Consider the following 20,919-nt stretch of genomic DNA (forward strand, 5'->3'; position numbering starts at 1 on the left):
CCGACCTTTAGGTCTAACATGGGCGACGGCTAGCACCACACTCCTCTCCTTAAAATCCCTGTGTGGTGGCGGCGTGCCGTCCTCCCATCCCTCCCTTGGGTTGTCTGTTTTCTTTCCTTCTTTCTGCGAAACAGCACCCATGTGGTGAGTTGTTGTGGAAGCAGGTGATTTTACTTTTTGCTTGGGGCGGAACTCATGCTGAAATTCTGGAAAAACCTGGCCGGCCCCTGCCCTGCCCCTACCTATTTACCTACCTACCTTACTTATGGGAAACTAAAAAAGAAATCACGGGATGGGTGAACGTGGTCTTAGCTCCCCGGCCCTGGATGTGCGGTTACTGACTGGAGACTGCACTCCGCAAGTGCTCCAAGTGGGGTATTACTATACCAACAAAGTGATGGCTGGTGGTACTCTCCTGCAACCACAGTCCTTCCTGTGACATGGCAGGCCACTCTCAAGCCCTAAAAGCACCAGATCACACACTTGGGGAGGGTTGACATCGTGATTTCCGCGGAAAATTTCTTTTCCAAATTCCAGCGTGAAGAGAGCAGAGAGGGCCGAAACCCCGACGGGAGGGCACAGACCTACCCTACCTACCCCAGCATGAGTTCCGCCCCAAGCAAAAAGTAAATACACCTGGTGGAAGAGAGAAAAAGAAAACCGACTTCAATCTTGGTCTTTCGGATTGGTCTTGGTCTGTCGGATTCCGGGCGCCGCGGCGCCCGCCGCGCGTGGCAGCCTCCCCCACCGCCGCCCGCCCCGCGGCGGCGGCCGCGGGCTCTTTCCGATAGAGTGTGGTGCCAGGAATAGGAATTCCCCTCTTAAGACTTAACCCACCTGTACATCACAATAGGGAATTCCTACACTCGGATCCTCTCGACCTCAAAGATGATGTTCGCACGCAAAAAAATATGAGAGCTAGCGCAGGGTGGACCTTGAGCTATTGGCCGCCTCCTGCCGCAGCCGCACCTTCTCCGCGTGCTTGAGCCGCCGCAGCTCGTTCCCGGGCCCGCGCACGCGCTTGCGCTTGCCGCTCGTCTCGGCACCGCCGCCCGTCTCGGCACCGCCAGCGGCTGCCGCGCCGTCCTTCCCCTTGCTAGGTGGCGGCTTCGAGGCAGCGACCTGGGGTGGCCGCTCCGGCTTCTTGGGCACGGCGAGTTTGGGCTTGAGGGCTGGCGCTGCGGCGGCCTCCGGCTCTGCCTCCGGCTCCGGCTCCGCCTCCGCCTCCGCCGGTCTCGGATTCGTACTGGAGTTGGATCTCCTCTCACCGGCGCCGCCGCCGCCGCCGCCGCCGCCGCCGACGCCGCGAGCATCGGCACCGCCGCTGCCGCCGCCCCCGCCCCCGCCACTCTTCTTCTTAAACGCTGTGGCCTTCTTCATGTGATTGCGCCACCCAGTAAACCCGCGCTTGGTCTCGCCGCAACCGGCACAATGGTAGATCGCTGTCTTGGGGTCGTCGCCGTCACGCCGGCCGAGCGCGCACTTGCTGCGGTCGAAGCGCGCCTCATCGTCCGCGGGGCCGCCCATCGCCGGTGAGGGCAATGTCCACGTCGTGGGCGGCAGGATTCGGGTATTTCGTCTGGTGCGGTAAGGTGACTGAGCCCTCTGCTCGCAACCACTCACCCATTGAATTGTCACTGCCCGTGAGTGCGAGATAGGGCTGGCGGCTGGTCGCTAGCCTCTGAGGAGGGCATCCATAGACGCCTCACATGACCCCACACACGGTCTCGTGCATGCCTTGGCCCTTGCGGCTGGCGGCGAGATTGCTAGAGGCGGAGCAAGCCTGCTCTAGTCTCACATGTTACTTCCTGTTCGTCTGTTGTGTTGTTGTGCCCTTGTTTGTTCCTTTGGCACGTTGGAGTGCTGGGGGGGGCGACAGGAAGGATGTGGCCCGGAGTTATGTGTACGCCAACTCAGGGTGCGTGGCAGCCAGCTGGCTGTGTGTCTTGTGAGCCTGTTTGTGTCTGTGTGTTGCTCGTGCGTGTCGTCATCATCTGTCCCGCGTCCACCCATACCGCGCTGGTGTCCAGTCCGAGCCTGACTGTTCTTCACCTTTCTACCTAACCTAACCCTTGGGCGCCTCGTAGGTCGGCTCCTCCGCCTCCGCAGGCGCAGCCTCAGCCGCCACCTCGTGTTGAAGCGCCTCCGTGTTCTTCTCATCGACCTCCTGGATGACAGCAGAGATTGCCTTCTTGGGGTCCTCGAACGCAAAGGCGAGGTCTGCGAGGTACCAGGAGAACTCGGTCAGGCCGATCTTACGGTCTGGTTCGCCCCTGACATCGTACCACTCAAAGAATTCCTTTTCGTTAAACGCTTTGGACGTGTACCGTTGCACGACGTCCTTGAGCTCATCCTTAGTCAGAGAGCCGCTGCCATCCTTGTCAAGCTTCGTGAAAAGCTCACCGATCTCTTTCATATGGTCCGCCACAATTGGATCGTACTTCTCTTCATGAACAGGCGCTTTATCCACCCTATATTCTTCTCTCGTTCCTCTGCCCGTGCCTTGGTCTTGTCGTTGTTTCGCATCCATGTCTGTATGGCCGTCGAGGCTGCCTTCCCCACTACCTGGACATACTATGCAGAAAGCCAACACCAATTCTTTTGGGCGCCCTACCTTGTAAGATTCTTTTGGGCCCTACCGCGCGGAGGGAGAGGGAGGCGAGGGGGAGGGGGAGGGGGATGGAGGGAGTGTGAGGGGTATGGGGGCGAGGGAATGGAGGGAGAGAGGAAGAGCAAGGGCGAGAGGGGGCAGGGGACTGGTCGATGGCATACTAGGGGGGGCAGGGTAGTGGGCGGCGATCGCCGCATACCGTCCTATGGCGGCGAGTATCGCTACGCCAGGGAGGACAAGGACGTCGACGTGCGGCTGCTGCTGTTCGAGTCGTTCGGTGGGTTTGGGAAGGGGGGTCGGCGAGATCCGAGATCCTCTGGGGGGCGGCGAACGTGCTGCAGAACAAGCTGACGCGGGCCCAGTACCTCGATGAGGTGACTTGGACCACCAAGAGCTGGCTGGGGCTGCAGAAGCAGCGCATCTCAGTCGTTCTTCACACGGCCATCGCACAGAGCAGATTGTGAATGAGCTTGCCAGCGGCGAGGGCGGTCGAGTGCACGGAGCTAAGTGCCTCGCCGTCCTCGCGGGAGTCGCTTAGGCGGCTCCAGTGGTGTACCTGTGTTATAGTGCCAGTGCGCGCCAGTCCCGTGCCCAGTGTTGTGAGAGGGCAGTGAACTTGGAGCACTTGGAGTGCAGTTGGCAGCCTCACATCCAGGGCCGGGGAGCTCAGAAGCGCACCCAGCGGGCCGGATGATCGGGATCGGGTTGCGGGCAAGAGAGCCCTAGCCCCGGGGGTGCGCGTTCGCAGGGAGAGGGCCTTAAAGTAAACACGGGTCTCCGAGGGTTGGACCCGCGTACCGGGTTTCCCCTTAACTGCAGGACGCCCCCTCTACTCGGAGCTAGTGGACATTACACTGGACACCACGCCCAAACATAGACACTTGCTTAGTCCTCGGTCCCGGAGCTCCACCTTCGGTCCTCCCGGGGCTCCGGTTCTCCCCGATTCGCTCTCTTGCTCGCTTGCCGAGCGTCATACGACGGCCGGTGTGGTCGTTTCCCTCGTTGTTGGTGTCGCTTCCTCCGCTGCCGCCTTTCGTCTTCGCCCGCCTCTCCCAGCTCCAGGCCGGAAAATTCTTTTATAGCTTTCCATGATGAGAGCGCTCCTGGCGCGCCGCTGCTGCGCATCCTCCTCCTCGCGTCAGAGCGGGTTCCTCCGCCTCGTGGGCCGGCGGAGGCAGTCCTCTGCCGGGCCCGCGGAGCCGGCGCCCGAGGCGGAGAGCTCGGCGTGGCCTCTGGCTGCCGGTGGCGCCCTCGCAGCCTCCATCCTGCTCGCCGGCGTCGCCGCCAAGCGCGAGCGGCTCGTTGCGCGAGTCCAGGCGTGCGTGGAGGAGTCGGGACCGCAGGGACTCGCGAGCGACGGCGCCTCGCTCCTGCAGATCGGCGGGCTGATGCTCGCCTTTTCGCTCGCGCAGCTGCCCGTCGATGAGCTCAAGCTGCGGCTGCTCGCGAGCGGGGCGGTGCAGCAGTGGGGCCAGCTGGTCGCCTCCTTCGAGGCGGACGTGCAGCAGGTGGCGCTCGGCGCGCTCACCGCCCTGCTCGAAGGCGCCGAGCCCATGGCTGCCTTCAACGCCGACGCGGGCCTGTACTCGGCCTACCGCGACGCCCTCCCGCCGGTGCGTCGCTCCGCATCCCCCTCCCTCCGTCCCATGCCCGCCGCCGGCTGACGCGTGCCCTCCGGCCGAACAGGTGCTGCACGCCTCGCCCACCGCCACACCCCTCAACGACTCGGAGGCGCAGGACACGTCGCCGAACCGGGTGCATCGCTGGCGCGTCTGTGACATGGCGCTGGCATGTCCGCAGGTGCTGCTTGACGCTCTCCGCCTGGCGGCCGCCCTCGCCAACCACCCCCAGTTCGAGCACGCCTCCACCGACGGCTGGTTCTTCGAGCGCCTCCTCGAGCAGGTGCCGCCTGTGGACACGTCGCGGACGTGTCGCGGACGCGTCGCAGAGTGCGGAAGGGACGTGTCACGGACATGTCACGTGTCACGGCTGCTCGATCAGGCGGCGCCCGCGACGGAGATGGACTCGCTCGCCGCGCTCTACTGGTCGTGCGCCGCCGCCGCCGCCTCCCGCCGCTCCGACGTCGCGATGGAGCTCCTCACATCCCCCACCGTCAAGTGAGACGCGCCCACCAGACACACCTCCGCACACCCCCCGCACACCCCCCGCACACCCTTCAGACACCCCCCCCGCACACCCTTCAGACACCCCCCCCCGCACACCCTTCAGACTCACCTCCCGCACACCCACCAGACACACCTCCGCACACCCCTTGCACACCTCCCGCACACCCCCCGCACACCCCCCGCAACCTTCCCAGGCGCTACCTCGTGCTGCTAGCGCCGCCGCCCGACACGCTGCTTGGCGCAGCGTCGCAGCAAGCAAGCGACGAGGACCTCGGTGGCGAGAGTAGCCGAGAGCGAGAATAGCCGAGAGCGGCCCTAAGCAGGGCCCTAAGAGAAAAGGCCAAAAGGAGGGGGGATAAGGGCCAGGAGGGGAGATCAGCGGCGAGCCCTAGCCGTGCCGTGCGCCGGACGTGTCGCGGACGTGTCGCGGACGTGTCGCGGACGTGTCCCCCCGGGCAGGCGAGCTGCTGGAGCCGTACGACGGGATCGTGCCTGAGGCTGCGGAGCAGGGCTACGGCCGGCTGCAGGGCGACGCGGCGGCGGACCTTCGCGACTGGCTCATCGAGGAGTACTCTCGCCTCGCGCTCTGCCGACTAGCGGCACACGCGGCGGAGGCGCACGCAGCAGCAGAGCTCGCAACTAGCACAGCGCGGCACAACAGTGCGGAGAGGAGTAGCCTGGCACAGTGTGGCAGAGGGCGCGAGATCAGAACGGCTTGCGAGGGGAGGGTGCACTGCAGCTGCGGCAGACTGCGGCCGCGGCAGAGGCGGCCGCGGAGGAGGCGAGGCGCCTTATTCTTCCCCCCCTTAAACCCCCCTTACCCCCCCCCTTACCCCCCCCTACCCCCCCCCCCCCTTACCCCCCCCCCCGGGTCCCGCGACAGGCGGAGGAGGAGCGGGCGGCCGCCGTGGCGAAGGGGTGGGAGGCGGCGATGACGGAGGAGGAGAGGGCGGCGTGGCACGATCCCTTCGTTGAGGCGCACACCCCGCCCGACCCCTCCCGTGACCCACCTCGGAAGCTGCCGACAGGTACGAGCCGTTCTTCGAGACGCACGCCACGCCGCCCTCCGACGAGCCGCCGCCGCTGCCCCCGCCGCTCGCCTCGCAGCTGACGACAGACGAGCACCTCGCGGAGGCGAGACGCAGCCGAGATGCAGCCGAGACGCAGCCGAGACGCAGCCGAGATGCAGCCGAGATGCAGCCGAGCCGAGGTGCAGCCGAGATGCAGCCGAGCCGAGGTGCAGCCGAGATGTGGAGCACCTCGCTGAGGCGGCTCGGTATATGCGGAGGGACGGGGCGGAGGGGCGTGCCCCAGGCACGTCCGCCACTTGCCGTCGCTTGCCCTGCAGGCACTCGCTTCGGTGGCGGCGTGCGCCCTCGGGGGAGTTGTGTGGGGCGCGCTGCGAGGCCCGACCTGCGGGAGGGGAGGCGCCGTCCCTGCGCCGGCCCTGAGCCTTCTCGCAGCCTTCCCGTGTAGGCCTTGCCCGCCGGAGGGGGGTGCTGCGCGCTGTCGGGACCACCGCAGCGGGCGCGGGGCTCTTCGAGGTTGGCCGCCCAGAGCCACTGGGCTCAAGCACGGCTCGCGACTCCTCTCCCCGAGCCGTCTCCACACCCTCCCTCCAGGCGGCGATGCAGCTCAAGCTCAGCTTGCGAGGCAGGCTCGAGGGGGACGGCGCCGACGCCGACGGCGGGGGCAACTTCGGCGGCGGCCGCGCAAACTACAGCACGCCCGTGCGGCTGGCTGCGGCGACGGCGGCGGACGTGCTGGTGTCGGCGCAGGTGCTGTGGCTGCTGCTCGCGCGCCTGAGGGCGCCCTTCGCCTTTGGCGGCTGGGCGCTGGGCCGGGCCGTCGTGCTCGCCAGCGACCTGATCGACGTCGAGCTCGAGTTTATGGACTGACGTGGCGCGGAGGCGCGGAGGCCGGTGGGGCGGCCGGGCCTGCGTTGCGTGTGTGCGCGCGGCAGAGCTCTGGTCGTGCCTGATGGGATTGGTTGTGGGAGGGGCGTGCGGTCCACCAAGCGGTTTGGTCGGGCTTCGGGTGTCTCTGACAGCGGCTAGTGTGTGCCCTTATTATGCGCATGGTGCGGGTGGGGTCGGCGGGGTCACAGCGGGTGGGGTGTGTCGTGTGAGCCGGAACTTGGTTTGCTTGGGGAGCACTTTGGAGCATTGGACTGCAGTTGGTAACCTCACATCCACTATCCATTCTGAAATTCATCCAGTGGATGGATCGGATGTCCGCGGATCCAGGCCGGGGCCGCGGGGGGCCGGGGGGGGGGAGCTAGAAGTCCAGACACACCGCTAAGAGCGAAAAGCGCGGCCGGAATAAACAATAAAGCGCACCACCACCAGCGGTCGGCGCTCGGGGGCGCCGCGGACACGCCGCGGAGATGCTCGATCGCGGGGACGGGCTACGAGGAAAAGACTAAACACCCTTACACAGGGGGTTGCGCGTCCGCGGGGCGGGCCGCCGGGGGCCAAATATAGGTAGGAGGAAATCGAATGGAGAGAGAGATTTTAGAAAACCAACAAGAAATCACGTCTCTCACAGTGAAATGGACCGGATATCGAGATTATTGATTTTGTTTTGTTGATATCGATGCGAAAAAACTTTAAGGTGCCTCATGCCAGTTTCGGGAGGCAAACCCTGCCCGGCCCCTAGGACCCCGGGTAAGGCCCAGGTGTGGCCTAGGGCATCAGAAGGGACCAAGAGGAGTCCAGTCTGAGCCATAGAGCCCATGTCTTTGCCCCCGAAGGTCGCGTTCAAATGCCCGGAACGGACGTTACAGTGGTGTCCGGCCGGCGCGATCACCGAGCTGTGACGCTCAGGGAAGCCGGTTGAGGTACTGGTTTCTTTGCCCAGGCCTGGCCTACGACCCGTGCTGGATCAGCTGAGCAAGGTTTGGGGAGAATCCTATAGACAGATCTTCAGATATTTTGACGGATGACCAAAATCACCCCGTTTTTGCCCATTTTCTGCAATGTCGCGGGCGTGTGAAAGCAAGCAAATCCTCGAGCAAGCAAATCCTCGATGATGCCTCTCCCTACCGAACGGAGGCTCATCATGGAGGCGGACCGGAGATGGCACATAGCACATACCATACCAAAAACGAGTGCAACCCCAGTCCCCGCACGTGCACGTCCCACGGATGGCACCCGACAGGTGTCTTGGAGCTGCGGCCGGGGTGCGTCAGACGGCCTTCTTTTGCGGCCTAAAACTCTGCGGCCCTGTTGGAGGTCATTTGGAATACGTGGAATACGGATTCACACCCAGTAGGAAAGGGATAGGACCTTGCAGGCCCATCCGCAGCTCCGTAGCGCGTAGGCGTAGCTGCGGGGTGACCATTTGCATACATATACCAAACGATGGTAAATAAATAGATACTCAACACACCTGGAGCCTGGTGGGATTAGGGCAGCAACCCGACGGGCAGACCCCGCCCCGCTCGGAGGGCGTGCACCACACAGCAGATGGAAAGAAAGAATCTTACAACAAAACTCCCTCGCACGACACTGGGCACGGGACTGGCGCGCACTGGCACGAACACAGGTACAAGAAAGAAAGAAAAAGCCCAGTAAGATGGCAAAGAAAGGCTGTCGACTTTCTTTTTTGCCTGTGTTAGTGCCAGTGCGCGCCAGTCCCGTGCCCAGTGTAAAGAAAAGAAAGAAAGAAAACAGACAACCCAAGGGAGGGATGGGAGGACGGCACGCCGCCACCACACAGGGATTTTAAGGAGAGGTGTGTGATGCGCTAGCCGTCGCCCACCCTGGGGAGTCTGCCTCTTCCTAGTGTTGTGCGAGGGAGTCTGCCTGCTCGCGCAAATTCTTTTCACAAACCCATCACTGACGCACGAGGCTGACCGCCGCCAACACACTTCGGTGGACCTACCTGTCACTTCGGTGTATATGCTGGCCGCTCTGACGGCCGCCGCCTGCGGCTGGCCGCACTTTCTGCGTGCGGACAGCTGCAGAAAGGGGCTCGAGCTCTTGCACTCGGGGCAGGCAGACTCACCTCCCGTCATCATGAATGCTGTCCCGACGATGGACCCAGACATCCTCCGCGTCGTCAACTCCAGCGGCGGTGCGGTGGTGCACGGGGACAGCGTGCCTCTCGGCGCGCCGCTCACGCTCGTCCACAGGGGCACCAAGGATCCGCATGGCTCGCAGACCGTCTTCATCACCTCTGCGGGCCTCCTCGAGCAGAGTGAGCCGTGCGGCGAGGGCGGCGCCGCGATGGTTTGCACGACTTGCGGTGCGGGCTGGCTGCGGCAGGCGCAATGGACGCCCACCGCAACGGGAGCGGCGACGCTCGCCGTGGGCGCGGCCCGCACAGGGGCGTGCTTTGGCACCCCCGCAGTGACGATCGGCAGCTTGGTGGTTCGCGTGCGAACGGGCACTGAGCTGCTGCCGACGCCGCAGTTGCCGCCGCCGCCGCTTCGAACGATGCTTTGGAACTGGGGCGTCGGGGTGTCATCTGCAATGTCGCGGGCGTGTGAAAGCAGCGGGTTGACGGCTTCCTGTTCCTCTGGCTGGGCTGGCGCTGGGTAGAAACTACGTCTAGAATCTCTAGATCTCTCAGAGAAAATTCTTCTCGACGTCTCTCTCGTTAAAGGTCGTCTCTCACCGCCGTATCCGAGTTCACGAGCGAGTGTGTTTTCGTGCGTAGGGCCCTTAGGGGCCTAGAGAACACAACCCCCTCTCAAGTCGTGCGTACTGACGTACAAGCAGAGGGCTTTCTCCCTAAAACGCACTTGGGGTGGTCCTTGCGGTCACAAAGTCCTTCGTGTACGTGATGTTTTGCGAGACGTACCTCAGCAGCCACGCGATTGGGACAAATGAGAGGGGGCACGCGAGGAAGAAACCGAGCGCCTTGCGCTCGTACTCGCGCAAGTGCTTCGCCACGTGCTCCAGCAGCTGCTTTGCGTTGAAGGAGAGGCAGCCGGGGAACTTGTGCACCGAGTCGATGTCGGCCGTCCCGAGCACCTCCAGCTCAGGGTAGACGTGGAGACGGCGCCATGTCACGCGGATGATCCCTTCCACCAACAGCGAGCGCGCCACCTGCATGCTCACGTACACGAGGATCGCGAGCAGGATCTGCAGCACGAACCCGTGGAACAGCCACTCCGAGTGGCAGCCGCACCGGTTGGAAAACAGGCCGAGCACCTCGCGGTTCGGGCCCTCGCAGGTCACCTCGCAGGGAGGGAGCGCCTCGCACGAGAAGACGCCGTCCGGCAGCGTCGCGTTGACGTCCTGCAGGCACGGCGTGCCCGTGTCGAGCAGCTTTCGCAGCTCCGAGGCCGCTGCCGCCGCCGTCGTCGGCCCCAACGCCCGCGTCGCGCCCTCGATCAGCCGCCTCCTCCCCCCCCAGTCAAAGCCGGACGCCATGTCGGACAGGGTGCCGGCGTCGAGCCCGTTCTCGGCCAGGCTGTCCTTGATGGAGTCCAGGTCCGCGTCCGCAAACGCCTGCGAAGCGTTTGGCCACCCGCCGCTGGACATGTTGCCCCACCCCGCGAGCGGGTCGCCCGCGCAGATGTCGCCAAAGCAGGCGCCGTCGTCCGGCGTGCGGCTCAGTGCCTCGGCCGCCGCCATGGCGGCGTCAGCGGCGTCAGCGGCGGCGGCGGCTTTGGCGGCGGCCTCCGCCTCGCTCACGGCATGAGAGGCGACAGATAGGACGATTTCCGGGTCGCCTGCCGCCGTGGCGTCAAGGTCGAGGCACTTTTTGGCGAGGGCGATGCCGGCGCCGTCGAGGGCGTAGATCTTGGTGTCGGTGTCGTAGTGCTGTAATGCCGTGGTCTGGTGCTGCGCCGACGGCTGCAGGTACGTCGCGCATTCCCGGGAGCGCCGCTCGTTGTAGACCTGTAGCCCGGCCAACAGCGTCTTGTCACCGTCACCCGCTGCGTAGTTGTAGGCGGCGGAGAACAGGTTTTCGCAGACCCACGTGCCGTTGCGCGGGGGCTCTATGCAGCCCTCGACGTACGCGTAGAAGGAGAACATGTACACCTGGGTCATGGCATTGAGCACGAAGAGCATGAGGAAGCCCCCAAAGGCGGCGGCCGAGTACGGAGAGAGGATGTACGACATGCAGAGTCGGACGGGGCTGAACCGGGCGACAAAGGAGCAGAGGAGCTCGAGCATCGAGGCGGTGCCCGTGACCATCACGCCCTGCTGAAGCGTCGAACGGCGCATGTCGAGCGCAGGGATGGCCTCGGAGGAGCGGAACCAGTACTTGATGACCAGGCGCGTCGAGATGTAGACCCGCCACGCAACGTCGGCCCACACGGCCATGGTGAAGATATTGTCTATGCTGATCTTGAGTCCCATTATGTCCATTTCGAGCGCGTGGAATCCCTCCACCTTCCAGTCGAAATTCGACGAGTCGGTCATGTCCGACATCGACCAGTTGAAGATCCACGAGCCCGACGAGTTGTCGCCGACACCCATCATGTTGGCGGCGCCGCCGACGATGTTGTCAATGGCATCGGCCTGCTTGGCGAGGAAGTCCTTAGCCGCCTGGGCCATTTCCGCCGTCGCGTTACCAATGTTGAGCGGCGGTGGGTCGTAGCCGGGCAGAATCTCGAGGCCGGTGATTGGGTCGAGCGCGCCCCCTACGTCGGGAAGGTGGCCAGCGACGTCGGCGAGGTAGTCCTTCTGCTTCCTTGCCATCTCTGCCGACCACTCCGCAAAATCTTCGCTATAAATGTCTATATTCGGTATCGCGGGCATCTCAATGTCCAAGTCAGGCATGCTCAAGTCGAAGTCGGGCATCGATATAGTTCCGTCGACTGCAAGCAGGCCGTCCTGGATCGCCCCCATATGCTCCGTGATCCAGTCCTGCATGCCCTTTGCCCTTTTTGCATAAGCCACAAAGTCTCCCCTCATGGACTCCACGCCCATTTTCATCTGGTGCATCTGGTTTGTGAGTGAACGCATCTCGTCCAGAATGGGTACGTTGCAATTCGGGTCCCCGCCGCAGAAGGAGAGCGACATGTTGAGCATGTCCAGCGCGTCCTGGATCTTGCCAACCTCGTCCGCAACGCCGGACTTGGCCGCGCCGGCGGCGTCGATGAAACCTTTGGAGGAGTTGTACATGTACTGGCTGTCGTACTCGGTCCGCGCCTGAGACAGCGACATAGATGCGTAGAGGCGTGGTGCGCTTGCGCATCAGGTCGGGTGCGGCTCGTCTCATTCGAGTGCGGCCCGCGCCTCGACGCGGTCCGTGAAGGAGTTGTGCGACGCCATGACCGAGTCGGCGTACGCCTGTGCCACTGCCATCGCCTCCTGCTTCTCGCGCGACGAGTCGCCGAGCAGATTGCGCGCGGACTCCACCTAATGCCAGCGACGCGCCTTGCTTGCCCAGGGGGGGTCAGCGGCGTGCGTGTGCGCCCGAGGCCCCAAACCTCAGACGGCGTGCAGGTGTCGTTACTCCATACCAGCACGCCGCGCCTAGGTTCGAATTGCTCTCTGCGGTGTCCACGCGCACGAAGCCAGGGTCGAGACGCAGCGCGTGTCCGCGGCGCCTGCCAACCATCTCGAGCGCGTTCATGATGCGCATGTGCGCTGCTGCGCACCGCTTCCCCAGCGTGTCCACGCGGTGCAGCATCCGATCGATGAGATCACTCGCCGCCGTCGACCGCGCAACCTCGTCGCCGGTAGCGGCTCCGAGTGCGGCATCACACTGCCCCATCTGAGGAGGTCAGGGGAGTCTGTCGCGTGGCTGGGACAAGATGGCGTCTGAAAAGGAGGGGTACACGATATGGGTCCGGGTCCGCGCGTCTCAGCGCGCGCCTGCACGCTCGTGCATATCGTGTGCCCCTCCTTTTCGGACGTCATCTTGTCCCAGCCACGCATGCACTCGAACCTCACGACTGAAAAGGGAGGCGAGGTTATGGCCGACTGGACGACGAAGCGGGCGACGCCGAGAGATGACATCCATACGAGCGAGATAGCGATGGTGCAGAGCATCACCTTGGAGAAGCAGGCGTCCGCCTGGCGTTTGAGGTGTTCTTTCGTGTCGGTCGGTCGCGCCGACGCGTCGCGGGAGTCGGGACAGTGCTCTTCCAGAGTCTCCTGAAAGGAGCTGGTTTTGATCTGTTTGGGCGCGTTGCCCACGGTTGTCGCCTTTTTGAACCCCGGGAGAGGATCCGACGGGAGGCCGTGGTCCTCGTCTGCGGCGTCATCCACGGCGACGGTCTTGATGCGCTTCATGGACTTTCGCTGCGCGCCGTGACAGTAACTTTTGCTGCTCATTCTCAAGTAAACTCCGATTACTAAAAGAAGCGCGTAAATTAAAAAAAAATCAAACTCTTTCGCACGATACTGGGCACGGGACTGGCAAGCGGCGGGCGCCGAGAGCATGCCGCGGCGGACACTCCGCTCCAAGCAGGGCCATCACGCGCTCAATCAAGCCGATCCAGCCGTTCACGCATGGGTGGGCATATCGTCCGTCGTGTGAGACGAACGAGGGAGGGGGCGGCCTTCTTGCCGCCACTGGGCCTTCCTTCGCTGCCACGGTCGCTCGCTCAAGCGGATACGATCCGCCGGATTCGCTGACCAAAATGCGGGCGATGCGCTGGCGAAAGTTTGGGAGACAGCGGGCGGTGGTGCGATAATCGACCGCACTTTGAAGATTGGTTTTTAGTGTTCTGCCGCCACCCTGTCCACCTCCCCCTCACCGCCGCCGCCCTCACGGGGCCGACCGCCGGCGGTACCGGTAGCATGGCGATGCGGAATGGCGTGGGGCGAGGAGGCGCGGTTCCGGTTGCCCTTATAGTTTTCGACTGCGTCGTCCGTCGAGAGGCGACTGCGCAACAAGAGCACCGAGCCACAATCCCACAAACTACACCCACTGACGTGTGACGACTGAGTGGCGGGTCAACGAGAGACGAGAGAGAACCTACAGTCTAGCTAGAAGCTACCGACATGCTCCGGGCGCCATTGCGCACGCAAGACTAGCACCCCCCCGCCGCTGCGGCCCTGCCCCAAGCCGTCCTCGAGGCGCCTCCCCCGCCTCCCCTAGCTCCTCCCTTGCTAGATCCCTTGCGGAGGCGCCGGATCCCCTCGCGCGGGTCGACGCCCCCCTTGCGGCGCGGCAGCAGGTCGATCACGACGGGCAGCTGCACCTGAGGCGACCGCGGGCGGGGCGTGGGCGGGGCGTGGGCGGGGCGTGGGCGGGGCGTGGGCGGGGCGTGGGCGGGGCGTGGGCGGGGCGTGGGCGGGGCGCGGGCGGGGCGTGGGCGGGGCGTGGGCGGGGGGGAGAGGAGAGGGGGGGGAGAGGGGGGGGGCGGCGGCGCACCGGCTGGTACTTTGCGTTGCAGATGGCCGCGTTGACGTGCACGCCGCGCCGCACCCGCCTCGGCGGTGCCGACTCCCCAGGCACCGCCTCCCCGCCCGCCGCCTCGTCCGCCTGCTGCATCGCAAACTCCTCCGAGCGTGCTCGCCGCCGGCCGCTGCGCCCCGCCCCCGCGGTGCTGCTGCCCCGCTGGGCGTGTGGTCCGCACGCCCCCTCGTGCGACCCCTCCACCTGCTGGTGCTCCACCTGCTGCTGCTCCACCTGCTGGTGAAGGAGCTGCTGCTGCTGCTGCTGCTGCTGCTGCTGCTGCTGCTGCTGCCGGTGCAGCGCCGCCTCGTCGGCGTGCAAGCGGCGCCAGCGGTGTGGCCGGCCGGCGGAGGGGGGGGTGTGGTCCGGGAGGGGCCACTCGAGAAGGGAGGCGCCTGCGGGGGGGAGAGAGCCGAGGTAGAAGAAAAGGGGGAGAGAAGGCGAGAGAGGGGCTATGTCTCTCGACACATCTCTCGACACATCTCTCGGCTGCATCTCGGCTGCATCTCGGCTGCGTCTCAGCTGCATCTCGGCTGCATCTCGGCTGCAGCTCGCCGTGCAGCTCGTGGTCGTGGCCGCAGGCGTGCAGCAGCGGCTGGATCCGGTTGACCGCGTCTCGGAGGGGGGCAGAGCCGTGCGAGCCGTGCGTGAGAAGCACCTGTTCACAGCCCGTCTCTCGTCTGCATCGAGGCGTCTGTCTTTGCGCCGTGTGCGGGGCGCAGGCGAGGGGGCACGTCGACGTCGCGCGGAATGTACCTGCGCCGGGGCGGTGGCGGGAGGGTGGGTTCGGGTACCGTGGGGTAGGGGAATGTACCTGCGGAGGGGCGGTGGCGGTGGCGGTGGCGGTGGCGGTGGCGGTGGCGGTGGCGGTGGCGGTGGCGGTGGCGGCGAGGCGTGGGCGGCGGGAGGGGGAGGAGCAGGCTAGAGGAGCCAGAGGAGCAGAGAGGGGCAGCGTGGGCGAGGTGAGCAGAGCCGGCGGCACCTCATCACGCCATATCTCCCCGCATCTCCCCTAGGGTGAGCAGAGCCGGCGGCACCTCATCACGCCGCGCTGGCGCGACTCCGAGTACTGGAAGGCGCGGTTGGAGGAGCGGGAGCCCTTGTGGCGCGGCGAGAAGGGGGAGCCCCAGAAGTGGAGCCCGCACACGTGCACGCCCTCGTTCTCCAGGTACGTCGCCGCCGAGAGCAGCCGCTTCGCCTCCTCGCGCCCCAGCCGCTCGAGGTGCCGGTCGTGGTTGCCGGCGATCACGAGCTTGTGCGGGTGGGGAAGCGAGGCGAGGAGTGAGTTGAACTCGCCGAGCACGGCGACCCCGCCGCGCGCGCAGAAGGAGATGTCACCCGTGTGGCACAGCACGTCGCCCGGAGGCACCGTGATGGACGAGAGCTGCTGGTGCGTGTCAGAGAGCAGCACGACGCGCACTCGCCGCCCGCTCGGCGGAGGCAGCTCGTCGATGCGCAGCTCGTTGGCCTGACGCGCCGGACCGACGTACAGGCACCGGGCCGCGCTGCTCGCGTCGCCCTGCGCCGAACGCTCCTGCTGCTCACGCATCGCGAGATAGACGCCGCAACGCGGCCGGCTGTGTAACGGCGCACGCCCAGGTGTGCTGCTCCATCCAAAAGCTGACGACCAGCCCGCGGCGGGCGCAACGAGGAGAAAGCATGCTGCCCGCGGTAGCCACGGTCGAGACTTCATGCTGCCCCGGGCCAAGATCCTCCTACTCGCGGGGCTGGGATAGGGGTGTTGAGAGGCACCTTCCCGCTGTGAAAGCGTAGGGCCGTGGCTACAGCTCAAAGCCACAGCTCGGCTGGTTGGAGAAAAACAGCACCTGACCGCGCGGCGGCGTCGGCGTCGGCGGCGTCGGCGGTGTCGGCGTCGGCGTCGTCGGCGGCGGCGGCGTGGGCGGCGGCGGCGTCGGCGGCGGCGGCCGCGGCCGCGGCGGCGGCGCGGCGAAAGAAGATGAAATCGCGGCTTAGCCAGCAGACCAAGTTGTCGGAGCACTCCTGATGCTCCATCTCCTCTGTCTCCCGCGCCTCCCGCACGGCGACCAATGCCTCCCAGCAGCGTCGGCGACCTCTCCCTGGAGCTGCTCCGCCTGTCGCTGAGCCAGCGGCAGGCGAAGCGGCGGCTGATCGACGGCGTCGCAGAGCGGCTGCAGCTCGAGCGGCGCCCTCTCATCCTCGGCGAGCTGCTCTTCCGCCTGCTCGAGCCAGACACGGCCGCGGCGGCGGCACTCGGCGTGCTGCTCCTCGTCGTCGCGGTCACCGGCCTCGCCCTGCCGTGGGATGGCCTGCTCGGCGGCCTGCTGCTCGCGCTCGCGGTGGCCAACGCCTGGATCTCCTCGCGTGAGTCTCGGCTCGCGGCGGGCGAGCTGAAGAGCCGGCTGCAGGTGTGGCTCCGCCTCATCTCGCGCGACCACCACATCCACCGCGCCGCCGCCGACGGCCCGGCCACCGTGGCGCTCATGCGGGACGGCGTCTGGCTGCGGCTTCACCGCAACCTCTGTGTCGAGGGAGACCTAATCAAGCTGTCCGCCGGCGAGGAGGCGCCGGGCGCGTGCGCGCAGCGGCCGCACCTGACGTCGCTCTGCGGCCTGGAGGCGCAGGCCCTCGAGGCGGGCGCGCCCTTCTTCCCGGCGCCACTGCCGCCCCTCCCTCGCGGCATCTGCCCACCTCGCTCGACGACGCGCCAAGCTCCAGCCCCAGCCCCGACCCTCAACCAACACTCTAGGCGTCTCCAGCTCGCTGACCGACGACGTGCGCTGCTCCTTTGTCCTCTCCGAGACGATCGCCGTGCGGCAGATCGACGGAGCGATGCGTTCGCGCCGGAAGCCGCCGCCGCCGCTGCAGGTCCAGCTCGACGCCGCCCGGATTTCTTTTTTGCCCGTCAGAGCTGTCTGGTTGACTGCAGGTTCAGCTCGCGGGCGCGCGGCGGCTGATGCTGTGGGCGGTGGCTGGTTCCTGGGCCCAGGCCGCGGCGCTGCAGGCGCTGCAGTAGCAGGGGCAGCAGTGCGGCAGCAGCAGCAGCAGTGTGGCAGCAGCAGCAGCAGCGTGCCGAGCCTGACCCTAGGCCTTGCACGCGCCTCCTCCCAGGCGCTCGGCTATGGCCTCTCCTCGCCCCCTCCCTCTCCGTCCGGCGAGCAAGGCTTCGAGTTGCGGGAGTGGCTCGGAGGCTTCCTGCTGCCGCACCTCGCCGCGCTCGCCCTGCCTCTGCTCCCGCTCGCCCTTCCCGCCTTCATCGCGGCTGCCAACGCCCTCTGCGCCGCCTACCTCCTCGCCTCCCTCTCGGGCATGCCTCTCCACTCTCTGAGGCACACCCCGGGCCCAGCTCAGAGAGTATAGCTGCCCGGGCCGCGAGCACGAGCGGGCAGCCGCGAGCGGCGTCTCTTCACACCTGCCTCTTCACACCTGCCTCTTCACACCTGCCTCTTCACACCTGCCTCTTCACACCTGCCTCTTCACACCTGCCTCTTCACACCTGCCTCTTCACACCTGCCTCTTCACACCTGCCTCTTCACACCTGCCGGCTGTGATGCAGGCCGGCCAGCCCGAGGGCGAGCCGCCAGCGGAGGGCGGACGGATGGGGCGCTAGCAAGGCGGACGCGGCTCTCCCCCGCCTCGGGGGCTGGGGCGGCGGCGGCGGCAGCTGGCTCGGCCGCTCGGCCGCGCGTCGGTACTGGGGCTTATCCGGAGGCACTCCCAGCCACGCGGAGAGCGAAGGCGCAGCTTCGTCTGCGTGCCGCATCGCTCGCCGAGGGCCGGAGAGGCTCTTCTCGCACGGCGCGAGAGGAGGCGCGTCCGGGCTGCAGAGAGAAGAGAGGCCGGACGGGAGGAGGGCGCGGAGTAGGTGCGCCGAATACGCTGCCCGGCTCGCGCTTCGTGCGGCACGCGGGCAGCAGGCAGAGCTGCGAGCAGCGGGGCCGCTTCGCCATGAGCTCGTTGTGACCCAACGTCGTTGGTGAGTCCTTCGCCAGGCAGAGCTACGAGCAGTGGCTGTACGTGCTGCTGTGAACAGCGTCTCTTCACACCTACTGCTGTGAACAGGCAGAGCTACGAGCAGTGGCTGTACGTGCTGCTGTGAACAGCGTCTCTTCACAACTACTGCTGTGAACAGGCAGAGCTACGAGCAGTGGCTGTACGTGCTGCTGTGAACAGCGTCTCTTCACACCTACTGCTGTGAACAGGCAGAGCTACGAGCAGTGGCTGTACGTGCTGCAGCTCGCGCTCCGCATACTGCGCGGCGAGCCGCAGGTCTTTCATCATTATTATTAGTGGTGGATGAAATGAATGATTGAACATCCGCGTCCTGCGCGGCTCGCCGCAGCCGGGCCAGGTGCGCCCGTCGCGGCTGCTCGCGTCGCTCGGCTCCGTGACGGTCCTCGCGGTGCCCGACAAGCGAGGCGTGCTTTCCTAGACGTTCGTGCTCGACTCTTGCTCGACACTGCCTCGACACTGCCTAGACACCTCCTCGCGGTGCACAAGGCATCCTCTCGGACGGGGTCTCTCTCTCCCTCGGCCCTCAATCCACCTCGCCTCCAGCAGGAAGGAGGACCTCCGCGGAGAAAAGAGGAGGAGGGGTGGCGAGGGTGGGCGGCGGGAGGAGGGTCCCTGCACCGCAGGCGTCCTCTCGGACGGCACCCTCTCCATCAAGCAGCTCGCCTTCTTCCGGCTCGACCACTCGGGCCAGCCCAAGCTGACCACGCTCGACATGTCCAAGCACCCCGCCTACCGCTTCCTCACCCGCTTCGACGACCCCGGCTGGCGAGGCCACCTCGCCGCTCTCAAGCCAATCGGGCTCAACGCGGTGCTCCGCTCGACGTGCCGCCGCCGATGGGCCAGTAGCTCATGCATGAGCACCCCCCCCATAGGTGCTCAACTCGATGTGCCGCCACTCCGACGGGGGGGCCGCCGTCGGCGACACGCTGCGCTCCCGCCTCCTCCACTCGCACCACCCCTCCCACCCCCTCTCCTCCGAGCTCCGCCCGCCGCCCGGCGAGCGGTGGCCGTCCGCCGCGCGCCTCGAGGCGCCGCTCCACCCCTGCCTCTGCCTCCTCGCCCGCGCCATCGGCTTCTCCGACGACGTCCTCCGCCGCTACTCGCGCCGCGCCGAGATCCACCTCGTCGGCAGCCCCGCTCCGCCCGCAGAGGCGGCCGTAGCGCCGGGCCTCTGGGCGGCGGGCAGCGCGCCGCAGGGGCGGGCCGGCCGCGAGGCTGGCTTCTAGCTGCGCCCCTCCGGTCTGAGTGTGGCCCGTCGTGTTGAGGAGACTGGAGGATGTTAGGCGGGCTTCCAGCTCCCGCTGCTGGTCGCGGTTGTTGTGGAGGACGAGGGCGGGTCGCTGCAGGTCTTGTCGCCGGGGGTGGCATGGACCTACTCGATCAGTCTTACCGCGTCACGTCACGAGCCGCAGGTCTTCTCGCGCGGCCCGCCGGGGATGGTCCTCTCGCGCTGCTCGTCGCTCTGGGACGGCGACTCGATCCGGCCGCTCGAAGAGGAGGAGCGTCCAACCCCAAGACATGCCCCAGACGCCTCCCCCCAAGACACGCCCCAGACGCCCCCCCGGACTCGACTCGAGGCGGAGCGGCAGCTGCTCGCGCGGCCTCGCCCCCGACCCCTCCTCGCAAGCCGCCTGCGCAGGAGCGGCGGCAGCTCCTCGGCTGCAACGCGTCGATGGCGGGCAACCGCTGCCTGGAGTGCTTCGCCTTCTCGTACTCGCCCGTGCCGGAGGAGACCCCCCCCCCCCTCCCAGGGCGTCGCGCCCCCGAGACGCGTCCCGACGGAGGGTCCCGCGCGCCGCAGGAGCTCAAGTGGCTCTTCTCCGGAGACGAGTCGCTGCAGACCATCGTGCTGCACGATTCGCCCGCCGAGCCGCCGCCGCGCAGCTCCCGCGACCGCGCGGGCCTCTACGCGGGCGGCGGCTGCCGCGCCTCCGAGCCGGCCGCCGCTCCGCCCGAGTCGATCACACCGAGCCAGCTCTGACTCCGGAGGATTGACTCCTCAACAGGACCTCTCCGCGCCGGAGTCGGGCCGCGAGGCGGGAGGCCGCGCGGGAGGCACCTTCGGCATGCCTCGCTCCTTCGGCATGCCTCGCTCCGCCTCGGCACCGCCAACTCGCGCAGCTGCTGCTCGAGCAGCAGCACAGGTCGAGGCCACGTCCGTGACACGTCCCTCGCACGTCCCCGCAGGACCACCACCTCGAGCAGCAGCACCTCGACGGCCTCCGCGCCGGCGCCACGCCCCCCCTCTGCCAGGAGCCTCTGTGCCAGGAGCCTCTCCGCCAGGAGCGAGACGGCGCGCCGGCGGGTTTGTGCGCGGCGGCGAGCTCTCCTCCCGCCGCGAGCTCTCCTCCCGCCGCGAGGTGCCGCAGCCGATTTCGTGGAGTCGTTGCGGCGAGAGCACCCGAGGTCACCCGAGGCCACCCGAGGCCACCCGAGAGTAGGCCGCGCAGCTTCTCTGGTGGGGGCGTCCCCGCGGCGGCGCGCGAGTCGGGACGAGGCCTACTCGAGAGGACGCGCGAGGTGAGTGGGAGATCGCTCGAGGTCTAGGCGCTCGAGTCGGACGACGAGCCCTCGAGTCTCCCGCCCACCCCCGTGGGCAGCGGCACTCCGCGTGGAGGCACGCCGCAGGGAGCCCGCCCGCCGCACGCGCTACAAGAAGGGGGCATCAGCCTAGCTGCAATCGCATCGTCTTGTGCTAGGAGCGAGCCCGCCCGCCGCACGCGCCGGCGCTTGCTGCGCCGCGTGCCGCCCGCCGCGCCCTCCGCTCGCGAAGTCGGTCGGTTCCTCCACTCCGACGCAGAGCCGGCTCAACTCCCGTTAATGAACAGTTAATTAACTACCCCGAGGTATTCAGTAACTGTTACTTAACAGGCTCAA

The 20,919-nt window shown here is 66.5% G+C and overlaps 3 protein-coding genes across 3 annotated transcripts; 2 read left to right on the forward strand and 1 right to left on the reverse strand.

Annotated features, from left to right (window-relative positions):
* Positions 1-3,699: 3,699 nt before the first annotated feature.
* Positions 3,700-6,440, forward strand: EMIHUDRAFT_455934 (hypothetical protein; the record flags this gene model as incomplete). Its single annotated transcript, XM_005785250.1, has 10 exons — positions 3,700-4,224; positions 4,298-4,513; positions 4,613-4,728; positions 4,932-5,011; positions 5,197-5,351; positions 5,621-5,694; positions 5,766-5,871; positions 6,086-6,143; positions 6,214-6,281; positions 6,360-6,440. Coding segments are annotated over 10 exons (1,479 nt in total), but the record flags the coding sequence as incomplete, so codon positions are not given.
* Positions 6,441-13,637: 7,197 nt separating this feature from the next.
* EMIHUDRAFT_230268 (hypothetical protein) lies at positions 13,638-15,598 on the reverse strand (the record flags this gene model as incomplete). Its single annotated transcript, XM_005785251.1, has 4 exons — positions 13,638-13,706; positions 14,026-14,136; positions 14,784-14,805; positions 15,087-15,598. 4 exons carry the CDS (start codon positions 15,596-15,598, stop codon positions 13,638-13,640), a joined length of 714 nt encoding a protein of 237 aa, XP_005785308.1.
* Positions 15,599-16,033: 435 nt separating this feature from the next.
* On the forward strand, positions 16,034-18,869 carry EMIHUDRAFT_441733 (hypothetical protein; the record flags this gene model as incomplete). Its single annotated transcript, XM_005785252.1, has 9 exons — positions 16,034-16,707; positions 16,778-16,896; positions 16,958-17,032; positions 17,140-17,357; positions 17,585-17,826; positions 17,894-17,945; positions 18,231-18,297; positions 18,371-18,446; positions 18,666-18,869. Coding segments are annotated over exons 1-9 (1,662 nt in total), but the record flags the coding sequence as incomplete, so codon positions are not given.
* Between the last annotated feature and the right edge of the window lie 2,050 nt (positions 18,870-20,919).

Source organism: Emiliania huxleyi, assembly GCF_000372725.1.
Source record: "Emiliania huxleyi CCMP1516 chromosome Unknown EMIHUscaffold_162, whole genome shotgun sequence".
Taxonomy (NCBI): Eukaryota; Haptophyta; order Isochrysidales; family Noelaerhabdaceae; genus Emiliania; species Emiliania huxleyi.